This window comes from Falco punctatus (genome assembly GCF_963210335.1).
Source record: "Falco punctatus genome assembly, chromosome: 4".
NCBI lineage: Eukaryota > Metazoa > Chordata > Aves > Falconiformes > Falconidae > Falco > Falco punctatus.
Window position 1 is genome coordinate 73,206,917 of NC_137583.1, and position 25,070 is coordinate 73,231,986.

At 39.6% G+C, this 25,070-nt stretch overlaps 1 protein-coding gene across 8 annotated transcripts in view; it reads left to right on the forward strand.

Annotated features, from left to right (window-relative positions):
* The window catches only part of CUBN (cubilin), a 151,446-nt gene that overhangs the window by 25,712 nt on the left and 100,664 nt on the right, over nt 1-25,070 (forward strand). For all 8 annotated transcript variants that reach the window (XM_080386348.1, XM_080386347.1, XM_080386349.1 and 5 more), the window contains 10 exons: nt 3,710-3,866; nt 4,477-4,655; nt 5,153-5,315; nt 5,557-5,773; nt 6,792-6,922; nt 15,486-15,672; nt 16,711-16,871; nt 17,384-17,565; nt 18,225-18,381; nt 20,843-21,030. In XM_080386348.1, coding sequence (XP_080242474.1) covers nt 3,710-3,866; nt 4,477-4,655; nt 5,153-5,315; nt 5,557-5,773; nt 6,792-6,922; nt 15,486-15,672; nt 16,711-16,871; nt 17,384-17,565; nt 18,225-18,381; nt 20,843-21,030 — 1,722 coding nt within the window. The remainder of the gene's footprint in view (nt 1-3,709; nt 3,867-4,476; nt 4,656-5,152; nt 5,316-5,556; nt 5,774-6,791; nt 6,923-15,485; nt 15,673-16,710; nt 16,872-17,383; nt 17,566-18,224; nt 18,382-20,842; nt 21,031-25,070) is intronic.

Below are 25,070 nucleotides of genomic sequence, written 5' to 3' on the forward strand. Positions count from 1 at the left end.
TTAGAGTCCAAAAGGCACAGGGGCTAAAAGAGCAGGACTACATTTGGATCGAAGCAAAGATAAGAGAACAAGAAAATCCATCTAGCTTAACACTAATTCTTAATTCACTGTACACGATTAAGGTGGATTTTGGGCCATCGGTAAGTGCATGCCAAAAGCAAGAAAAACAGAAATAATGCCATAGCCACTATGCAGCGTTTCCTGGAGTCATGGTGTTATATGGAGAATCTTGTTCTGGCACAAAAAGGAAGTACACCATATATATATAGTTATATATACATACATATGTACATATATACGTAAGTAAAGCCAGGAGTTTATTGTTAGCATAAGTGAAATCTCACAAGTCGAATTCAATAATTGTTATTCAATAATAATTCTTATAGAAAAAATAATAGTACAGTTAGAATGTTTCTATATGGAAAATGTAATAATAATGCAATAGTAAGGTTGATACTAGCTTGAGGTGATTTTTGTGTTTGCTTTTACACCTAGCTCTGTCTTCATTGGTCTGCAGCTTCGTGTTACACTGCTACAGGGTGCCCTTTAAGTACACTAGATGCCATTTGTTCATTTTCTTTGTTATTCCTAAACTCGGTTTTGTCCAGGTCTGCATTTCTTTACCTGACCACGTGTGAGTTTTGGCATGGTGCTGCCTGGGCTGGGGGCTCCCGGGGGCCTGGGGGCTCCCTGGAGGGCAGCACAGAGGGGGCATCTCCCTGGGGCTGGGGATGGAAGGCAGGCCTGGACGTGGGCGTGTGGGTGAGCCTGGCTCAGCAGAGCCCATGGCCGGGCCGGGCTGTGGAGAGCTGGAGGCTGGCCCTGCTGCTGTGTCTCTGGGGCAGGGACTGGCAGCCCTGGGAGGCTGACATGGGGGTCTGGGCCTGGGCAGGCTGCGGGGGGCTGGGGGAGGCAAGGCTGGGCCAGTGAGTCCTGGTGGCACCCTCAGGGCCTGGTAAGGTCTTTGTGGCTTGTGCTCCTGCTTCTGTCACGCCATCCCTGTTCTCTGTCCCGTGCCCTGACTTGCCACATCTCAAGGCGTCTGCTGTTGTACCTGGCCTGCATTTCTCCATACAGTCATAAATACCTCATCCTATGTGGCATGACTGCTGGGTACTGCTGTCTGTATAAAGCTGTGGCTGTACTGCACAGAGGTAAACAGAAGCAAAACAAACTGGGCACAGACACTCAGTTGATGAGCAAAGGTGCTGCCACAGCTGAAGCAGGTAGGAGCAAACCCTGCAGCCCCAGCGCAGAGCCCTGCCGGCCACACAGTTAAGTGGCAGCGTGGTCTTGGTCTTATGTTTAATCTCTTCTTGACCAAGTGAGGAATAGGCCCCTGTAAGCTCCGCGCAGTTAATCTGTTTTTAAAAGATGTTACTGTGCTGACATCATTCCCTTCCCTCCTCTAATTCAGAGACTTTGGTTGGAATGAAGTGTAATTAATTTCTGAAATGAGAGGGGAAGTGTGTTTAATGAAAACAGACAGCTTTTGTTTGTTTGGCCTGGTACTCCTCTTGCCTAATTGCTGGCAGAACAGCAGCTAAATTCACAGCAGCCAGAAAAACAAAACCATTTCTGTTGAACGCAGTCGGGTTTGCATTAGTTCAGCAAGGCATTTACCTCGTTGTTTGCTGAGCAGTCACAAGCCATTCAGTTTCCCTCTGCTTCTGTCCTCCTCCTCTTCCTGCCCTCTCACTCGGTGGCTCAGGCCAGAGCAGAGAAACGAGACTGACATTTTCTGACTGCAACAGTTGGTATGACTAAAGCACTGCTCTTTTATTAAGGCCTGATTTTGCACATATGCTTTCCTAAAATACTGTCGTGCTCAGTTTTGTAATGAACTTTAGCTAGGGAGATAGCTTTCGGGTGGTCAAGTTACTTTAAAAGTCACTCTGCAACAATGATTTCGTCACTTAGAAAAGGTGCAGATTATTCCCATCCCTGGTGATACCAGGAAACCTGCAGAATTTCCACAGGGACCAGACACAGCTCACAGGCACTGGCTCAGAGAGGGTTGTTTAGTCCCTTACTAAGGAAGGAATGACCTGAGAACAGGGATCTGCAATAAAAAACTAGAGACAATAAAACTTGTTTAAGAAAGACTGTGACATGGTGCTGCACAGATAAGGTGTTAGCCAAGACAGCTCCTTTTCCATGCCATCTTTCTAACTGGCAATAGGAAACATCACTCACATCGTTCAGAGAACCCATTGTTTTTATCACTACTCTTTGGGCTTTATAAACCAAAAACGTAAGGAGAATCAGATCAAGAAAAATATGTAAACTTCTGGGAACTATAGTTCTGGAAGCTTTCACTGCTGTCCAAAGTTTTTCTAAATATTCCGGTACAACTTCAGGTCTCAGTTGCTCCACTATAAACTCTGTCACCTTAAACTCAGGTTCCAGGGAAATTAAAAATATCTGTTACTCAGAAAGCCATCTCACCAGCTTGAGATTATGAAAGCTGCGCAAGCAGGCCAAGCTGCTGCCTAGGGCACCGATGAGGGTTCCCTGCCTTCTCTCCCAGCTGATGGAGGAGTACAGCTGAGGAGGAAAGAAGAGGTGATGAGAGGGGACCTGAAAGCTGGATGTCCCTGGCTTTGCCAATGATTTCACTGGCATGAATTTTTGGGGTCAACAGCATATAGATGCATTTTAAAAAGCAGCTCCAGCTACATGAGCTACCACCACTTTTACAGCAGAAAAGAGCTGGTTTCTTAAGGAGGATCTTTGGGAGAATAATTGCATCTTTTGCCCATGCAAACAGCGGAGGACTTGTTTTTTGGACCTCAGCTTGTTGGCTGCTCTCTTGGAATGAGACGAGCACCTCAGAGGGTATTCAGAGCTCCTTGGCTATATCAGTGCTCTGCCTCGTCCCCAGATGCACCTGTTCTTACTATTTCTTACTCAGGTTGAGGGCCTGAAGTTTGGGGGTGCAAATAGGTTTCTCCCTTCTAGTCTCCTTGACAATCAGGATTCATAATCTGGGAAAACAAAAAAGATACATTTCTCCTTTGATTAGCAGATGGATTGAGGTCAGTAGAGTAGCATTGGGAAGGTAAAAGCTGGAGGTGATTCCTTGATACAGCTTCGTTGTCATTATCGTGCATTGGACCTTTCAGATAAAGTAATGGAGAAATACCAGTATAACTCTTTACTGCTTTGAGGACTCAGAGTTGCATCTCCTTTAGTAAGCTGTCTGTCTGCATTGATGTATGGTTATGATGGGACATGTGCTTGTTCTGAAGAAGTGCCATTAAAATGTCACTAAAAGCTTCATGGCCAGAGCAAGAAAATCACAAATACCCCCTTTTTTCCCAAGCAGATTTTAGTGCTGGCAAAAATTTCATGGCTATTGCTGGTGAGCACCTTACCTGTCTCTTTCATGCTAAAGGTGTCACTTTTGGAAGCATAGGCCCAAATTGTACTAAAGCTGTGGTTCATAGAGGAGATCTGTTTCATCCTAATATCCAATGACAGTAATGTGTGTGTGTGTCCTCTGTGCTGATCATCTGATTTTCCTTAGAGCTCTTGTAAATCATGTGCTCATGCCAATTACTGTGATGGCTCTTTGCCCCTTTTATAAAGAAGTAAAATAGTCCTTTTGTTATTTAGCAGCTTTTCTGAGATTATAATTTTATCTGGATATGAGATCCCAAAACTTTTATGATCTGACATTTTTTTGTTTTTTCTTTTTGGTGACTAGGTTCGAGATGGTGACAGTGAGATGTCTTCTCTTATTAGAAAATTCTGTCATAGTACACTCGTGCCTCCAATCACTTCTACCAGCAACAGTCTATGGATCAAGTTCAAGTCTGATGCTTCAGTGCAGAGGGCTAGCTTCAGGGCCATTTATCAAGTTGGTAAGTGGAACTGGTGACTGGCACAGTGAACTGTTTGTAATTCGAACACTTTCAGTCATTGCTGTGCTATATTATCCGTATAATGGGTTTAAGAAAAACTTCAAAAGAAAGAAGACCATGACTCTTTATTTATTATTACTTTTATAAACACTATATGATGTCTGCAGTAAGTTTGTAGTCGGCTCTCCTAGCGTGCTTGGAAATGCACCCTTCGTTGCTTCTCTTAATGATAAATCACTTACTGCTAACATACTAAAGATGATATAGCTGTAATCTGCCTAAATATTTTTACTTTCATTTTTTCTGTCTTTTAATTCTTAGTCATCAACAAATCTATCTGTCTCTGTGAAATAAATGAGTCAAATCCATTAGTTTTCATGGCACAGTTAGATTGGTCTTCTATACATGCATGTTTATGCTATACTTATTGCAATATGTTCTTTTAAATATGTTCTTAATACTACTTGGATGATCTGTGGTAGATGCTGCAAGAAGACAGGGGTTTAGGGGTGGTTTTCTTCCAATTTCATAACGATATTTGATAGGCATCACATTATACATTCCTTGAAACCATTCATCACAAAATCTGATTCTTGGTGTGTCTTGGCAGCCTGTGGAGGCTTCTTGTCTGGAACAGGCACTATCCATTCACCTTACTACCCCAGGACATCCCCTCACCCAAAGACCTGTGAGTGGATCATCTCCCAGCCAGCTAGCAAAGTGGTGATTCTTAACTTTACCGAATTCGGCATTCGAAATGCAACCACTTGTGACTCAGACTACATTGAGGTAAAGAATGATACACATATGCTACAAATAGCAGACAGATTCTTACCTGTATGTTCCTTCTCATACTTATCTCCACCAAAGCAGAACTGCTTGACAGGCAAGAACTTGTTACAGCAGTTATAAAAGCTTTTCCAGGTTCATAATTAGATCCTAAACTTTTTCTTGGTTCTCCAAAGATGAAAATGTCATTTTGATAATCAGATGAGTATCAGGTGTCTTTAAATAGACAGACCTGGTTGTGGAGGTTTATGTGCCACTTATTGTTGAGGGTGTAAAATCCCAGCTCGTCTCTACCTGACATGCTTTTGGTGGAAGAGAGCTTCTCTGGAAGTCATAAGGTTGCATTGTATGTGCCTGTAGTAGAAACCATGCTGAAGAAAGTGTAAGGTATGACTTACTAAGGATTTCTTTTATACGGTTCTTACGAATTCATTTATGCTTAAAACTTTAATGTAATAGAAATTTGTATGGAATATTTTGAATGCACTGTTCTTCAGGTCAGAGATGGCAACAACACAGACTCTCCTCTTTTGGAGAAATACTGTGGTACAGCTGTACCATCTACAGTGCAATCTACATGGAACAATCTCTATATCAAATTCAGAGCTTCCTCTCTTACCAACCTTGGCTTCAGAGCTGAGTACCGGCCATCCGATACAGGTAAGGATTTTTTGGTTCTGTGTAGAATGTTGGGACTTCCCAAATTTTGCTATACACTGAAAACAGCTGGCCATCAAGTTTTATGATGGTGTAATGGGAGATAAATTCTGAATCAGTTATTGTATGGTATACATTGAGGAAAAGACGACTGTGAAATTTCAGAAAGAGAAGTAACCAATTTTGTAAGTGCCTAACTTTCTTATAAATATATGACTTTACTTGATGTTTTAAATCTCTACAGTATGTGGAAAGACTCTCACTGGACTGGAAGGAAACATTACAAGTCCTGGTCGTCTGCATGTCTACCCACATGGTATTAACTGTACCTGGATTATCAACATTCAGCCCGGCTACCTTATCCGCCTGATGTTCACTTCATTTAACTTGGCATTTGATTATAATTGCAGAAGGGATTATCTTGAAATATATGACAACAGCACTGTGCAAAAATTGGGAAGGTGAATATGTCCATTAGCTTACAGCGGTTAATTACTGTAGAGTGAGCACTGTTCTGTAGATCTTGACATCTAGTTTGCTTCATTAAATTTTGTGTATAGGTTAGTTTCTCTGCATTACAGAAACAACAGCAGCAATTTCTTTGCCTAGGACAGTGAAGGCAATTTGCTTTCTTTGACTAAGGAATGAGAAACACATTTAATGAATATTATACTGGGATAAACTAACTTGTGTCAGAAGGACAGCTTTTTTAAGGACAGGTTTCAATATTGAGCATTGTCCAGCTGCATTAATATTTTGATTTATGGGAAATAAGTTCAAAAGTATCAATATATCTGTGCCCAGGAAAAGACGTGATTTGAAATACTTGCAGAAGTGAAAGAAAGGTTACTTAAAAGATTGTGCGTTTGGATCTCAGCAAAAACTGACATAAAATCTGAATTTTATAGGATTTTGTTTTCACTTTTCCCTGATACGTGATTTTATCTTAGGGAAGAAGCTTTTTTTTGGTTTTCCCCTTCTCCAGTTGGGGGTATACACAGGATTTTCTTGCCACCCTAGAATTCAGGAACATCTGAACTACTTGGGAACAGTACCCAGCTGCAGCCACAGACTGTAAAGTACTTGGCTGACATGGCAGTATTTTGGAAAATAAGAAGCAAATGATTCTCCTAATGGAGAGTGTTTTGCAACCTTAGTATTTGGCCAGCCACTCTGACTCCTACAAAAGAACAGAATATGTTGTAGGTACAGCATGGAATAACTTCAGTAAGGATTTGAAAACTTTAATGAACAGTTTTTTCTCTGACTTTGCCACATAAGTTAGATTTGCACCCTTGTACATGTATGTGCTGTTTAGTCCCACGGTACAGGTTATATGGCTGGGATCTGTATTATCCAAAGGAGAGATTTGTGTATGCATACCTGTTAAAACTTCTCAGGAAAGCTGAATCCTCTTCCGGTAATACAGATGCTTCATAAGGTACTGCCATTCAGTTTAGGGCGTCTCTTTTGCTGCAGGTACTGTGGAAGATCAGTTCCACCGTCTCTCACTAGTGGTGGCCATGTGATGATGGTGTACTTTGTGACCAGTCAGAGCACGGCATCAGAGGGCTTCTCAGCTAAATATATTTCCCTGGATGCATCAAAAGGTAGTATGTCAGTCTGTTCATTACGCAGATTAAAAGTTTTAAGCTGTCACTGTAAATAACCACTATAAGAAACAGGAACATTAGTTTCTGTGTTAATGGAAGACTGCCTGGTGCCTCTCCTATCCCTTCTTATGTATCGTGCTTTTTTCACAAACTTCTTCCTCCCTAGGAAGCAGAAAGCAATTTTCTGTGAGCAACACTGCTGTTTTCTTTAAAAACCCGGTTAAGAGCTGACATGGCAGAACTGCATGAATTATTTAGGAAAAGTATTTTCTGAATTTGCTTTCTCTGCTCTGAGCTGAGTATGTGATCTAGGAAGCTTAGCAATCATGGACAACTCACTTGAATGGGAGACTGTCAGGGGCCATAAAAATTAATTTAGCCCATATTAAGGTTCAATATTGATGATGGGCAGAGAAGGGTGATATAGGATGAAATCTGATAAAGCAGCAAAATAACTTGAAAGCACAAGCTGTTTTTTTCATTACAACAGAGTGCAAGGTTTCTGTTTCCACAAGAGTTCAAGGCTCCTGTTATGCTTTAAGTCTGTTCTTCAGCTATCTCCTTTTAAGGGTCCAAGACATATATCAGTGGGGAAAGACTACTGAAGAGAAGACTCATTCCCTTAGTTCTCTAAAACAGAGAAAACCTGAGAAATTACTCCAAATTCTAATTGATTTGAAGGTTTTCCAGCATGGGAGCACATATGTGTTTTCAAACTATGCTGAACCCACCATACCTGTTCCAGCATTTGTGCATCTCTCCTGCACTGAGAATGTTTTAGCGGTGACTGAGCTGCGCTTGAAAAAGCAGCCTCTTGATGAAAGACTGTAATTACCAGTTTCATAGATGCAATATACATGGGTTGGCTATTGCTCCCCTCACTGCTAAACACAGATCTGTAGCAGAAGAGGATTTATATGAGTAGAGGGATAGGTTGTGCCTAGCTGAATTAAACCAGAAAAGAGGCAGAGTTAGACAATGAAAAAAGGTAAAAGTGATAATACACTTGTAGCTGGGTTATTTGTGTATCTGTTAGCCAGTTTCTAGGTGGTTTGTGTGTGTGAGTGCAGATTACAAGGAATTTATTAGATGACTATAAGAAATCCATGGTACTCATCTATGCAGCCATAAACTACCAATGGCTGTTCGTTGTTTGCTCTTAGTTTCTTTAATAATTTTATTTTTCCCACTTTCTGAGTTTCTCCAACCTGTTTGCAACCAGCAAAATTTCCAATTTCTACCTTGCGAAAAAAACTTTCTTTCTTGGAAAATGTGGCTATTATTTCATCTCTCAAACATATGTGTAGGTGACATTGGTACAGATTTTGCCACTGTGTCTTTATTCACTGCCAGACAATTTAAAAATTCACATAATCCATTTTCTCAGCTGCCCTCATTCGTACTTGATTTATCTGGCATGGAAACCAAAAAGACAATAAAAACAATTAAGATTTAATGAGAACTATTCCAAGGAGGAAATTTCTATCTGTTAGAAAATAATAGGCCAAACCCCAGGTTCTACTTTAAAAAATTTTTCTGGTAAAGACTCTGTAGTTAGAAAACTGAGTTCTTACTAGTGAGAAATTGTAAAATTATAAGCTGTATAAAGTCAGTCTTTTATGAGCCTGCTTTTGCAGCTGCAGACTGTGATTTCTGTAAATATGATTGTTGCTTGTTAATGTGATATTTTTTCTTTTGCTTTACATCAGATTAGTATTTCATGGGTGGATTCGATTCTTTCCTAACTGTTCTTGTAGCAGCTTTTCTCACATTTCATTAAGATCAAAATATTCTTTACTCAACATGAATCTATATTTCTCTGTGTAACGCTATCTGTTTCTCTGGTGGTGTTATCTTTGTGCTGTCCAGCTTCACTGCTCTGACTCCTCTCTTCCATATTCCCCTCCTTTACCACTGCCATGGTGGTTGGATTTTCTCATCTTTCATCCAAAGCACTGCTATATGCATCATGTGGGTTTCAAACTGCATCATCATTGTCCAGGGAATGGGTTCAAACTATGCCTTAAAAATGCAATTCTTTTTTCTCTTCAATGCTATTAACAACTAGAAACTGTATAAAATGTTTATATGAAATTAGAAGTCTATAATACCTTCGTTCAAACTCTAAACAGTAGATATGATTTTCTTTTCTCATAATTAACACATATATCTTTACTACTCTTCAGCCTAACTGGGCTGACTCTCCATTTATTCTCACTCAGACCTGGAACTATGATCTCTAGAATAAATGCTTTTTTTTTCAACCACTATAGTTTGTATAAGTATGACAAAGAAGCAAGTAACTGCTGAAACAGAGAGTAATAAACTTACAGAGCGGTTGACACTATGATCTGTTTTCTTTACAGAGATCTATTTCTTTTGGTCCCAGAACAAACATAGCAGTACTATACAGTTGTCATAAATACTGGACTGCTAACATTCCTTTTTCATTAAGAATAAAGTGTTTTGAAGCTTCTCTGGCCTGAGAGAAGGCAAACACATGTGTGTATATAGACTTTCCTGTGAGAAGCAACTCCCCGCTTCCCTGAAATTATATAAAGTTTAGTTTTCTGACTGTGAGGTGTTTAGGCCTGATATTCATCTTAATTTATATCCAGTTACACTAAGGTAACAAATCGCTGAACATAATCATATCGGAGAGATTTACCAAGTAAATGGACTTTTTTTTTCTTTACATCTGCTGCCTATTTTCATTTTTCTGCTAAGGAAAATATGTTTCCAATAATGTTTCTTGTGCAGTGAGAATACTTCATATTTTTGAGCTATGTTTACTTAGCCAACTAGAGTGTAACCAATATCAGAACTGGTCAAAGCTGTACTGGTTCATATTAGACATTTCAATAGACTTTTGCCTGGAGTTATTTTACGGAGAATGAGCTATTGAAAAGATGGACAAGATTATCCCCCCCAAAAAAAGAATAAATAGGAGTTTAAAAAAAAGGGTAAGTAATAGAAAAAAAAAATATGTAGAACAACACTAATTTTCTTCATCATGCATCTTAGCAAAGAATGTTTTTGTTAGCATGGTTTATCTGTGTTACATTAATTAGTTGAAAAGTAGCCTGAAAATAATGGCAAAGCTATATTGCCTGTCAAAAAAATTGATTGCTATGATACACAACCATGGCCATGGTCCATAAAGTGCAAACAATTGTTGTAACAGTCTGCCAGCTTGTGAATAGCTTGTAATGCAGCAATACAAATGGAAATCCTTCAGTCAAATGTGCTCACATGATAACCAGTTGTTTAAAATGTATATTGACCACTTAAGCTATCTGTTACCTGGGTTACTTAGTTCTTGACCAACTTTCTGTCTTTTAAAAGGGAAAGTCACATGGAAAGCAAAGTAATATTTGGATTTATTTCCTAGAGTCCAGGACTCAAATACTGTAGAGGAATGAAGGTAGTGGGTTGGAATATAGAAACGTTAGTTTAACTAACAGTAATAATTTCTGTTAACCCATTACCTTTGGACCAGCCTAAAAACAAAATGGGGGAACTGTAGAGGAGTGAAGGCAGTGGGTTGATTAGCATTGATAACATGCAGCTGTGGCCTTGCCTGAGAGGCAGTGGGTTGGTTGACATGGATGATGTGCAGCTGTAGCTCGTTCTTGCTAAGTGGTTAAATAGCCCTGAGGAGTGTGGGAGAGGTGGTTGGGTGGGGGAGGGGTGGTGTGGTTGTGCTCTGCCCTGGCTTCTGGAGGAAGATGATACAGCACAGACAGTAGAATCTGACCAAGGTAAATCCTTGTTGCAGTCTACTAGTTTGATTGTGCTGCAACAAAGTACCAGATAGATGAATGTCACAATAGCCATGGAAGTATTATGATAGATTTTAGAGGTTTATTTTGCCCATTGTGGCTGACCACACCACAGTGAACCAATGTAAGATTGTTGAAAAAATCTTTGAAAGGGCTCAGGCATTCCTGAGAGTGTTGTTCAGGGTCTTGAAAGATCCAGGCCACAGTTTTCCAATAGGAATAGCACTAGAGTTAGTGTATGTATTTTATTGTCCTTGACTTCTTCACAAGTAAGCAGGAATTTATTTATTTTCCTTTGAATTGAGGGGGGGAGGATTTTTTTCCTTTTTTTAAATTTTTTTTTTCTCATTTGTTTGTTTCATTAAAGAGGCTTAATTTCATCCTTTCTGCTGAGAAAAGTCAGCCTTCAAAGTTTTTAGCGGATTGCATTTGTGATAGAATTTTTATTCCTGGGCATTCTCTAGCTTTGGTGAAAGATAAGATTTTTCCTCTTTATCATCCTGAATTGTGAATGATACTGTTTATCAAGAGGTGTAACTCAGTTTTAAATAGTTTCATTGTGTGGTATATGTTAGCTGGCAATGACTTGACTGGAGAAGTCAGATTTTGAGAAGGATGAGGAAAGAAAGAAAAACATTTCTGAACCCATGGACTTAAAAGTGCCCCTGAAAGTGATGTATGGATTTGTGTTTCTTCTTTACTGATAGCTGAGTACAAGTTGACATCTCACTTCTTATCTTACTGACTAAACCCAGTAGTTATGAGGAGGACATTGCCTGTCTTTTATTTTCAGCTGAACAAGCAAAGACAAGAATGGAAAGTAATGTCTAACAAATATGTGTGTGCAGAGATAACAGGGCACAGTTGAACAAGGCTGAACTAAGACAGAAAGAAAAAAGCTGAAGTCTTGCATGCATCTTGGTCAACTGCTCAGCTTGTCCTGAGCCTCAGGAAAAATGCTCAATGAGCTGGCAACTAGCAACCTGTTAGGCCACTATAACTTGGTTACGTTTGATCAGGTATTAGTCTGCTTAGTCTATGTATAGTGTATATGACTCTAGTGTATGTGTGTTTATGTGTGAATCAGCAGAAGAGAGTTGGAGATTCTTTTTGAACAGCTGTACCCAGTGTTTCTAAGGAGTTAGGGTCTGAAATGCTACAAAGGACCTTTGTGTGCCTTGGTAAAAATGAAGCCTGTTAGCATCTGCCAGCAGCAGTAACAGAAGGCCCTGAAATGCAGATGTGCTTTTCCATTGCCTGTGGAGAGGCATATGCTTCATGTGATAGTTCCTTCCTTTTTTTTTCCAAACATGAGTAGTGTTACATAAAGATCTAATTGTTAGGGATCCCAGTTTTGCTTTGGCAGAGTGAGACCAAAAGAAAACTCCCCATTTTCCGTACAACACTGTAGTTTTATTTTTGATTAATTAGAATTGTGGCAACTGATGAGTATCTCTTTATGGGGAAAAACATGGATATAATTTTCTGCAGTATGCATGATTGCATGAGTGAGCGATACAAAAGCTGGCATTTTTCTTCACTGTTGTCTATTACAGTGGGTTACTGCCATTTATGGCATTTTTTTCAGAAGAGCAAACACATTCAGTACCGAAATCAGAAAGCAGATTGAATGGCTTTCAGAACCTCACACACTAGCAAAGCAAGATGTGTGATTAACCTTGACAATTGCCGCCTCCTCCAGTTTTTCATGAGCTGCGATAAATGTCTTCAAACTAAACTGAATTCCTGTTTTTTCCAGGCATATAATAATCACCTTATGGCATTAGTCTGCATTCTGAACTTTGGCAAAGGAGTCAAAGCACTTTTTCACTGCTAACTTTGCCAGAGTTTTCGCTGAAGGAACTTTTACTGCCCAAGCACACCCCAAATGCAGTGTTAGTGAGGTGAGTGCAAAGGGAGTGCCAGCTCTCCTGCTGAAAGTAGAAGACAACAAATGAATCCAGTTACCAGAAGAGAGTTGGCGGTGAAAAAACATGGTTTCGTTTATGCTCTTCCTAATCCTCACAGCAGCTTATGCTCAGTCTACACTTGGATTTATTTCCCCGTAGCCAGTAGTCTGACATTTCTAAGGCAGTCACTGGTCCACCTTCTGTACTTATTCCACTTAGCTCGTGAAGAAGACTGTGAAGTGTAGAGCAGTATACAGCATTCAGTTTAAAACAGTGCGCTTGGGGTATGAGTTTCTGTATGGATTACTCTCAAGAAAGCAAACTTTGGTGAGGGAAGGAACCTGGACAGTTCTGTGGAAATTGTTCTTTAAAGGGCTGATAATATTTTGCCTTCCATGTTGCTAATTTTACCCTAAGGGCCCTCTCTAGCGCATCAATTTTAATATTCTCCAGGCTGAAAGCCAGTATTCATGGTCTCAGCTTCTGAGTGAATAAGGAATGGCAGTATTGCAACAGCTCTAACCATTAAGTGTGCATGAGTCAGGCACATATGCTTCCAAAATCAGGAGGAAATAATTAGTTTAAAATAAGTAACCTAATAAATATACACACATTTGCATTTTACTTTTTTATTGCTTTTTGTGTAATGAGCTGTTAAGAAAAACTTGGGTCACGTTTCTGTCAGGTTTTTAATCCTGCAGGCAGGGTTCTCAAGAAATTGTATAACTTAAGGATCTGTGGATTGATGATAAGGCCTACGTATCATGAAACCCCACAGGACCTGGTAGCACAGTAAGGATATTACAAGGGTTTATAAAGCAGCACAGGGTTTTTTAAGGTGACTAGGACTAACCTGATTGTTATAAGCGTACATTAGAGCATATATTGTGATGGAACACAAATGACTAAAATTCTAGAGAAAGACTTCAGTAGATCATGATTTTAGGTAAACCAGTGCATGAAAGCTTTTTGACTTTTCAATACCAAAATACAACCCGATGGCAGAAAATTATTGGCCAGTTTGTGTGTCATGTTTCTTTGATGAATTAGGAACATGAGCCTGGTAGCTAGCTTTGGGTGTATTTATCCCACAGAAAACATTTTCAACAGAAGACTTCCAGGTGACCTAGAATGAAAAAAAAAAATGCTATTAAAAAAGACACCATTAAAAGCAAAGGCATTTTAGTAGTTACAATGGATAGAGAACAGACATAGAAATGACCAGCCTTAGACATGGAGGGCCTGAACTGTAATGTCATCCTAAATTACTATACGTATTGAAGTGTTAAGCATAAGTATTACTACACTGCAGCTGTGAAAACCAGTGTAAATGAATATAAAGTTAATTGTAATATTTTGCTTGCTCTTTCAGTTGTACTTTATAATTACTCTAACACTGTCTATTTGATATAAGTAGATTTCTTAAATACTTTCTACTTACAGCATGTAGGACCTGAAACAGGGAAAGGGAGGACTGAGTGAGTCTTCAGGGTCATCAAATACAGGCCAAAATTTTATGCCCCCCTCCCCTTTTTTTTCTTTCCTTTTTTTTTTCTTCAAGAACTACATAGTGTGATCTCCTTCTCAATTAAGTTAATCAAACTGTATCTTAAAAAACAGTGGACTTTTTCCCTCTTTCTGCATCAGTTATGTTGGTTGGATGATTGTCCTGGACACTCAGCAGTTCCTGACAGAAACTTTCTTGTGATTTCTGTGTATCTATTCAGGGACAGTTTTTAACTTAAGAGCTTGTACTGACATTGAGAGGATATTCTAATTTTCTTTTCTTCAAGCTTCTTGATTTTTATCTTTTTTTTTTGTTCTCCTGCACTTGCTAAACTAAACAAGTTAAGTTCTTCTAGTGTCTCTTGCCTGCTACCTCCACAACCTGTCTTATTCTCATTTGATTTCCAAAACATCAGTGACCATGGTTATCCACATCTTTCCAGGTGACATGTCACTATTACCTTGTGCAGCGGCATCAATATTCCCTGTTTCAACTGAAAACACCTGACATGGATCGCATTTGTTCTTGCCCCTTTTGCAGCCAGATCACAAACCTTACTCGGACTCTGACCAACTAGTACACAATTGTTCTCTCTAAAATGTCTCATGTACCACTGTATAGCAGATATTTTTATTCCTAGTCCTTGTGTCTGTGCTTTCAAAAGAGCTGCTTTTTAATTACTGCTCAGGTTCTGCCTCAGTGTTAGTCCACACTATTTTCCTCTTTCCAGCTCGTAATACCAAGATGTTTCTACAGTGTTTACAGTAGAATTAATGTAGCTGATTTTAGTATAAGACCTTAAGTAGAACTGTTTTGTCCTCACAATTTAAGGATTATACTGTTTTCCAACTGATTGTCATTTATGCCCCAGAAAATGGGAAAAGAAATCGAGATGTAAAAGCCCCATCTCCCCGGATTGATTGTGGGGAGTGCCTGAGAACAATATATCTCCTCATAGCTAGAGACTGCATTCAGTTTCCACCACCACTGCTTTTGAGAAATTCAGGAATCATACCTTTTGTGTTGATCAAGCCATCCCTTTCAGTTTCCTCTCTCTTCTTACCCAGATTTTGGGTCAAAGCCAACTTAGGCAGCTGAAACTACTCTTACGTTGTCTATTTATTACAGACACAGTGTTCTGGTAAAAGCTGAACAAATCAACTCAAATGTAAGAAATCCCATGGAAAAGCTGGATTCTGGTTTTAGTTTATAGTGATGACATTCAGCAGTAAGATGTGACCAGGAAGAATTACAATGCACAGGAGCACAGGGGGTTTGTTCCTCTGTCTGTTGGGAATAGAAATTTCCTGTTAATTTAGCATACATATTAAATTAATTCATACTTGTTTCTTTTCTTTAAGTGTGCTCATACAACTACAGTACTGAAACTGGTGTGCTAACATCTCCGAACTATCCTAATAACTACCCTGTCCAAATAGAGTGCATATACACCATCACAGTGGGAATAAACAGACAAATTGTGCTGCGCTTCACCAACTTCAGCTTGGAACGGAGTAACATCTGTAGAAATGACCATGTAGAAATCAGGCAAGCCTAATTATTTCTCTTGTCCTTATTACTGATCACCATGGAAGTTGTCCAAATCCACTTAGGCATGTTCAGAACCTGTAGTTTTAACTATACACCTGTTCTGTCAATGTGGGAAAAGGACTTACCAGAGAACTTCAAAGACTACCTTTTCCTCCTCCCATCCTACTCCATTGTCAGCTTTTCCACTTGGTAAATTCCAGTTCTCAGAGCAAGTGGAGTATGTGGTCTGTGTTCTCATGCACTGCATTCTGATTGTTTTCCTTAGTGCAGAAACAAAGGGTTTTGTTGCCTGTTTTGTGACATATTCTCCATGACATTTGAAAATTCATGGCAGTCAAGCGAAGTCCCTGGTGACTAGAAAAAGGGAAATACTGCACCCATTTTTAAAAAGGGTAGAAGGGAAGACCCTGGGAATTACCAACCTGTCAGCCTTACCTTTGTGCCTAGGAAGATCATGGAACAGATCTTCCTAGAAGCTATACTAAGGCATACAGAGAACAGGGAGGTTATTTGAGAGCTATCTGAAGGCTAAGAAAATATTTCAAAACTTGCATCGTATCAGTTCTGAAAAATGGGTTCCCATTTGTGTGGTGGCAAATAAACGTGGGGGTTTTTATAGGTCAGCTCATCTGGTTTTGTGCCAGGCTAAACAATGAGAAGTGAGCAAACTGTTATTTCTTCAAATTAGGTTACCTTTGGTTACACCAATGATTACCACCTTGTAGAATACAGAGAAAGTCCTGCCTCTGCAGCATCAATTCTACTTGAGATAATTCTTGAGTATGTCGTTGTATTGGCAGACTCTGGACGGGCTGATATGATGAGAGAGTGGACATACTCATTAAGCAGGTGCTTGTGGTAGGACTTACTGCAAGTATCAGGACTCCTCCAGTCTTCGGTAGCTGTATTGCTGTGGAAGATGAAGAGCCAGGACTGGTCTTTTCCAGGCCTGAAAGAATCTAAAGATTTGTAATTTTTTTAACAGTTCTCATGGTTTCTCTCTTTGCCCAAGGTTTTTCTTCTCTATCATTCCAGAGATGGAGGCTATGAAACTTCTCCTTATCTTGGAAAATACTGTGGTACAGACCTGCCTCCTGTTATAATCTCTCATGGTAACAAGCTGTGGATAAAGTTTGTAAGTGACGTATTTTTCACAGGAAGGGGATTTTCAGCAGACTGGGATGGTACATCAGCAGGTAAAATGACCATATCAAGTATAAAACCATTTTACACATCTCATTTTTGATCTCATTTGTATTTGATTTCTCACTCTTTCCCCCACGTCTTCTAAAATATGTCTGCTAATTATATAGCAACATATATTTGTGGTGTTAAGATCAAGTATACAACTTTCTTGATTCTTGGGCTTTCTTTTTCTCCACAAGGAGGATATATTATTCCCTAGATATAATGTACCATCAACTTTCTCATATGCTTAGGAAAGCAGTAACCAAGAATTTAATGGGAGGTTTCTATTTTAAGATTAATGATCTGTCAGGAGCAGTCTTCAAATTAGATAGTTAATATTTCTAGCTGCCATGGGCTCTCTTTTGCTTACAACACTGTTGGCTAAATGCAGATTTTTAGGGCATCAATGAAGATGTTCAGGGCTTGTGAATGAGGTCAGTAGTGGGAATCTCACACATCATGTCTAATTTTCTATTCTTCTAGGTGTTAAATGTTGGTTTGGTTTCTTTGCTGTTTTCAGGTTGTGGTGGGACTTTGGTGACAGCTTCTGGTATTTTCATGTCTCCTAACTACCCTATGCCGTATTACCACAATTCAGAGTGCTATTGGTTGCTCAGAGGAAGCCGAGGAACCCCATTTGAAATCCAGTTTGAACAGTTCCATCTAGAGTATCACTCAGAGTGCAACTTTGATTACCTTGCAGTAAGTACCCTGTGACACTTTGCTCCACAGGAGGCAGCTGGGTATGATGAGTATACAGGCAAGGGAAAGCATATGGCTGCCCTGGTCTGCAAATATTTGTAAGTGAACAGACCCAGAACAGGACAGTTCCATGCTCATATGCTACCTTGGATCACATAGCAGTGAGAGGTAAGGCAGCAGTGTTTGTGTAGCTGCTGGTAAGAAAAGCATTTATGTCTAGATAGAAAGGCCACTGAAACAAGAATCTGTCTATATCTTTTAAATTTGCTGTGTTTTGGACCAAGGCTTTAATATGCTCTTTTCGTAAATTACAAGGAAAAAAGCACAACAGTGTTAATAACCCTATTGTTAATCCAAATTTTTTTAATTTGTATTGTTGTTTAAATTATTTGCGTATTTCTAACATTTTAAATGAAGTGCAGTTTTCCCCTCCTGGTGAGTAAGCCCCTTGAAACCCACCAGTATTCGGTTACTGACTTCCTGTTTTTCCACTGATTTGCTTGTTTCTGAAATGCCTGTCAGGCTTCCTCTGAGCAGAAATAGAATTTAACCTCTTGTATGCTCAGTAACAATTCCCTAAGCAGACATTTGTTCTGGGGAAATTACTTGGATTTGTAATGCCATCAGCTTTTTTTTTCTTTTTTTTTTTTTCTTTTAAGGTATATGATGGCAACAGCAGTAACGCTAAACAGCTAGGTAAATTTTGTGGGAATCAGATACCACAACTCATCCGTTCCAGTGGAGACAGCATGTATGTGAAACTAAGGACAGATAGAAATCAGCAAGGTGGAGGGTTTTTAGCCAAATACAAACAGGGTAAGTAAGTAAAGAACATGTTTCTACAGTTTGGCCTGTTCCTGAAACTACTTCTTGCAGCCCATGATATTACTTATTCATGAACAGAGAACAATGTATAGAGCATATTATTGACCCAGATTCTCTAGTGTGCTACAGTCACAAAACAGAGCGCTAAAAATTATCTGCCCATCTACCTGTGATGGAGATTATCTACTCCCTAGAAGAAAGCTGGTGAGGTGGCTCTACTTCTGTTAACTACATCAGTGGCATTTGCCACTCCAGATTTACTCAGAATAACAAGTGCTGAACATCTGTAACAGGGTAGATTGGGCTGCTCTTTCTCTTCCACTGGCTCAATCTCCTGACTTTTCAAGAAGGCAGGTAGAACAAGGTTCTCTGCTCTTCTAGCTGCTTCTGAGGCAGCCATCCTGGATCATTGTGGGTGCTTAGGATCATTTAGCCTACCTGGAACACTTCAAAAAGTTTATTTTTTTTGTATCTTTCAGTAAGACTCACATTTTTCTTGCAAACCTTTTTTTTTTTTTTGATAAAATAATTCTACCCCAGAAATATCAGAATATTAACATTTGGAGAAAATGAAGATACATGACAAATTATTTTGTTCCCAGTCATAACCTTGAATATAATCCTGGTGTTTTACTTTTCTCCTTATACACTGTAGCATGTATGGTTAAATGCACATTGGAAAATATGGACTTTCACCACATACAAAATGGTTTGCAAGCATCTTTGCGTACACTAAATATGCCATGCTGAAGTGATAGGGATTGTTGTAGGTTTATAGAAAGTAAGTTGTCCTAGGTTTGGAGAATAGTAAATGGATTAAAAGAAAACTAAAGCTGTTCATCCACACATGGCCCATACAACAATTAGAACAGTGAGGGACCTTTGGCTCCTTCATTCCTTAAAGATGTCACAGATTCATCTACCACGTCTTTTTTGGGCAGCAAACTAGAAAAGGGTTCCTGCTCTTTCATTAATTAAACAGAAAGAGCACTTTCAAAGCACTCAGATGCAGAACCTGAGCTATCAGGTAATCTACATTTCACATTCATTTTTAATTCCTGAAGGTGTATCAGAGAAAGCTTTCAATGGCTTGCCCAGAAGCTAAAATTATGTAGGAAGTAGTGTTCTAAAATAGGACACCTAGATGCCAGATGCATTTACATGTACATGGAAGAAATGCGGTGATGAATTGGAAAATGTTGGAATGGAAAATATGGTATCAAGTGAACATTCAAAGGCACCTTTCTGTCTGATTTGTTTCTAATAAAATCCTGATGGCAGGGGGTAGCAGCTTTTATCCATCTTGCATTTTTCAAGATCCATTTTGTGCTCTTCATCCTGTCCTTTCAAATAGTTGTATGCTTCAGTGTAGCTTTGCAGACAAGCTCCATACCACATGACCCTGACCTTCAGGGGTATCCTGAGCATTTTGAAGTCCTAAAAACACAGCCTTTGCTGCTCTGTAAATAATATGGAAAGAATAAAAAAAGATTTACAGGAGGTAGGTGTATCATCCCTAGTGATAGTGACAGACAATAAAAGAGTTTTGCAAGTGAATCTCAGCTATATCTGCTGTTCAAAACCTGCGGATTTGCTGTACAAAGCAAACAGCCTATCCTGCTCCCTGCTCCCCCCGCCTCCTTATTCTCTGTGCATTACATTGGTCGGCTCCCAATACACGTTGTGTGCTGTGCCAGACAAGGGATTGCTCACATTGATATTTTCTGACTTTAGTGAATTTGAATACAGGAAAATGAGACTTGCTGAGCTAATATCATGATTGTAATTTCACCTAGTTTGGTTTATTTTTCATTTCCTCTGCCCTTGAAGGAAAGCTCTCATTATTCCAGGTGAGTGTCCTATTCTTATGCTAGGAAGCTATTGGATGACTCATGAGAAAAATCATGGCTTCTTTTTAAAGAATGTCATGATCAATTCCAGTTCCTGCAGCCAAAAAACCCAAATACAAGTAGTGTACATTCCATTTGTTGTTTTAGCCAGGTTTTCCCGCTTGCTGAAATAAACTGCTTTAATCCATTAGTCTTTCTTGAGCATCCTCCCCAAATTGTTTCAAGTGATAGGGCAAATTACTATTATTAGTTAATTAAAAAGAAAAGAGAAGACACGTTTCAGGAACAGCCATGTATTTAGAATTAAAGAAAACTGCCAAAAAATATACATACTACATATACTGATGAGTCTGTAAGTATTAGAAGAGAAGGACAAAATAGAGCTGAAGGGTTCAAGTTTGGAAAGCCTGGATTTTGTTTTCAATAGATGCAATATGTTTTTCAATAGGTCACAATCTTCTTTCTGCATGAGTTATTTTCTCTAATCTGTGTATAAAAATATTTCTCACCTTGTAATGCTATCAGTAACTTCAGTTAGTAATTTTTTTTAGATACTGGGTTAGTAAGCACTGCACAAATATAATTTATCACTTCTTTTTCAGTTTGCCAGGAAGTACTGACTGTTAATCGCAGCCATGGCATATTGGAAAGCTTAAATTATCCGAATAATTACCCATTAAATGAGCACTGCAAATGGACTATCCAAACTACAAAAGGAAACACACTCAACTATAGCTTCACAGCCTTTCATTTAGAAGATGGATCTGATTGTGACCGGGACTTCTTGAAGGTATGTACCCCAATTCTAGGAACAAGAAAAATCAGGTCAACACCAATCAAGAAATACAGTAAGGATGTGGAAGACAAAGGGGAAATTTATCTTATCTAAATTTAGCCATTAAACCTCAGGTGTTAAGTCCGAATGATTTGTCCCTATTTCCTCTGCGATTAGTAAAGTGAAACATTGCCGGAGAGCACGTGTCTGCAGTAGGGAGGATGAATCATTTTGCAGGTGCCTAGATTTGCTACAGAGTCTACCTATCACCTTAGATTAGATGTACTCACTGGCTTTTATGGGTGAAGTGAGAGGTCATGATTCCAGCTTTATGTAAAGAAGAAGAAATCTTGAGATTAGTAAATTGATCGCAAAAAGACCATAAGCCCAGTTATTTTCCTCTTGTTTTTATCCAAGGAGGAGTGGGGAATATTAAAAAACTTTAAAATGTGTTATTTCTACATTTTTAAAGGGAGGGTTGCTGTGTCTCCTGTTTATACTTTCCTTTTCATAGTTAATCTGCTTCTTTAAAGGGACTGAAGGAAATTGAATTTACCCACAAACAAAATGAATTTTTTTTAGCCCAATAAATCTGTCCAGTTAATCTAAAGTCAAATACCCTTTATTTTCATTTCCTCAAAAATTCTGTTTCTAGGAAAACTGAAAAGATATTGTGTTGTACATCATACTGTGGGGAGTAGAGTGTAGTCATATCACTGCAATACTAAGGATTATAATCCTACAATTTCATCCTTCAGATCTCACCCTTGTACAGAGTGCCAGTATATAGTCCCTGTGCTCTACTTGGATTTTGAAAAAGAGGAATTAAAATTTAGAGAAGTGTTAGAGAAGACTACTTGCAGCCAAGGAGAGGGCTAAGGAATAATGCCCACATTTCTGGGGATACTTACTTATGCTGGGGTCTTGCAGAAGATCCAGCAACAGGCCTGGTGATGGGCTACTCTGTTCCCTTTAGATGTCCTCCCTTGCTCCCTCTACCTCCTTACTATGGCAGCTTTCACAGCTCAAAGTTGATAATAAACTGGCAAAAGTGGTGTTCCACCAGCTTTCTTCTCTTTGTGGCCAGACATGAAAAGAAAGAATATATATGTGAAGAAAATAAACAAAGGAGCACCGTATTGAGAACTAAATATTAAACCCTGGTTCATTTTTGTGAGGAGGCTGGAAAGGAGAAATTGGAGCCAAGTGGAGAGGCTAGTGCTAGTCTCAAGATGCCTAAGTCCTTGATCCATGAAAAACAGGAGCTCTGCACACAGGAGCCAGGCAGTGAGGAGCAAGAGACGTGCCAGAAGACTCTATTCTAGACATAAGTCAAGGCTGGAGGAATAGTGCCAGAGGCAAGGACCTGATCCAAAGCACTTAAAAAAACAGAAATAAAATGTATCAGAGGGAGTGAGGAGAAAGGGTGCAGAAAAATACTTGCACTCTTTGTTTTAACAATTTTTACAATTTTTCAGTGCTTCCAATCAAATAAAATGCAGACTGAAAAAGGTATAAGGAGGAAAATGCAAAGGAAAAAGTGTGTCATGGAAGTGTGGAAAGGAGGCTTTAATTTGCAATTCATGAGACATTATTTACAAATCTTCCTCCAGATGCCATTAAGAAATACCACTTGGAAAAGATGTTCTCATTTGGTTGTTGCATGATGCACAAATATGTGCCATAGTGTAAAAAAGAGAATAAAGTTGAACCAGCCAGGGAACTGAATAGTGCTTGCTCCCAGCCTACAACTTGCGAAAGGGGAGCATGTTGGCAAAGCTGTGAGTGCTCTGTGGTGTAGGGGAAAGGGGGAATCGTCTGTAACAAGTGTGCAGTTCACTTTCTAAGCAGACTGGAGATATTTGCGATTTTTCTGTCTGAAATCCATGTGGAGTTTGACACCACTGCAAATTGGAAAAACAGGTTAATAAAAAAAATCCTGACTCACAGTTGTTCAGCTAAGATAAATTACTTTTCTGCCACATGTAGTTTTGAGATTCTTTTATTGCAAAGAGGCCTAAAAGGGGAAAGCTCTGGTGCCCAGTGGAATATAACACTGCAAAAATAGAGATATAATCCTGTTCAATCTAGTCCAAGTGGGTGGTGGACCGTTTTTTTGCCCTTCACCATTTTTTTTGGAGGAAATGGGAAGCTGCTGCACAGACGGTTTCCATGTAGTTGCACTCACAAACTGTAGTGGCCACTGGTGCTGATCAGGTGCTCTTTTACGCCAGGAGCTTCTAGGTGCCCTTTTCCCCCATCTCCTTTTGGGTTTGGAGGCAGCTCTCCCACCTCAACCCCTTGTAGCAGGCAGCAACAGCCTATTTGTTGTCTTAGCTCTGTGTCAGCCCCGACAGTAGCAACCTCCTGCTCCGTGGCAGCTAGCAGATGGCAGGCTTGGTGACAATATTTACTGCTACTTGCTGGGAGGCTGGGGATGGGAAGAACAAGAGTTGGTGGTTAGGTTGGACTAGGTGATGATCACAGTTGTGGTGGTACAGGGAATATGGGAAAGTGATAAGCCATGGAGAAGGACAAGATTAAATGTTGCAGAGGTGTTATGGTGGAGACCTGACCTGCCTGAGCAAAGTATGATCCAGAAATGGCAGCTACAGAAAAGAAAAGAAAAAAAAGAATTAAAAAAGCAAAGCTACTTTTAAAAGTCAGTGGGAGAAAGAGATTTAATGCATGTGGACATATTTGTATGACACTGCAAATGTCTCAAACTAGAGATGTGATTTTTTTTAAAAAACTTTCTGAATTCTGAAGGACAAAATCATGGTGCTTGGTAGGGTGAGAACAGCTAGACTGGGCAAGCTGCTTTCCTGAGTACTTCTGGACCTGGCCTGCTGGATGCTGTGGTTTTGGTCCCAGTCTCCATACTGGAAAAGGGCCTGTTCTTCAGATTCATGCTTAAATGATTTACACTTCTGACCCAAACCCACATGTGGTATATAAGAGCATTTTGCCTCATGACTAATTCAGTCTGATAGAATATATTCATTTATGTGCTCCCTGGCTTAGTCCACATATGAGTCAGAAACAAAGTATGTAGAGTAATGACAAAACCAAAAGTTTCTACACACAGGTATTCCTAGTGGTTGTCAGTTACCAAAGATAATATCATCACTAAGAGCAAGTAACTGTTTCAAGTACAGGACAAGGAAAAAGATAGATGTCCAAAGAGTACAAGTAAGTGTAAGTGCAGTTCATGGCTGTCCCTGACTGAAACGCAGTCACAGCTGTACAATGAGAAGTCAGCCATGTATTATATTACCTATTTCCTTTTCTCCTTTGATCGCGGAAGCTTTTTGTGAGCCAGACTACCGTTTGCGGCAGCTGGCTGGTGTTACTCATGGTAAGCAGCATTCCCTCTCCACAGGGAGCTTTGAGTGACTCTGACTCAGTCTGGCCTAGGCAGGACCTGCATTTCCACCGCTTCAGCATGTGTGACTATTTATGCCTCTGTCAAGTAGGAGGGAAAAAGCCCCATTCCTCTGACTTAGTGGCAGTTTTCTGCCCCTGTGCATAGGAGCCAGAAATTGAGAAGAGGCAGTGTGGGAGGGAGGCAAAACTGCCGGTTTTTATAATGTCAGTCTCTGGCATGAATCTCGTATGAGCACTTTCTCAACAAATGAGCAGTGTGTGGTGTTTCGTGGCCTGCCAGAGGATGTTGGCTCATTGCTAGTAATGCTCCCAGGATGTGTGACATTTTGGAAGGAGTTTATAGCGAAGTTTTAAGAATATGAGATGAATGGCTTCTGATAAAGACGTACAGAAGTAGCAACAATATGATACAAAGCACACCACATAGCGGACTCTCTCCTAGTGATGCTTCACTAACTAATTAGATTGGATGGTCTTTAAATTATATTGCATGCTGTGGCTTGGCTTAATAACCTAACGTCTTTCTAGAGGAGTTATCAGGCTGTAGCCAATGAGATATTGCAGACAATGACATAGAAATGTCATTCCTTCCTCTACATTCACCAGGTTATTAGCTGAACAAGCATTCATTTGACTCCCCGTTTTTAATGATGAATTACCTTCTTATT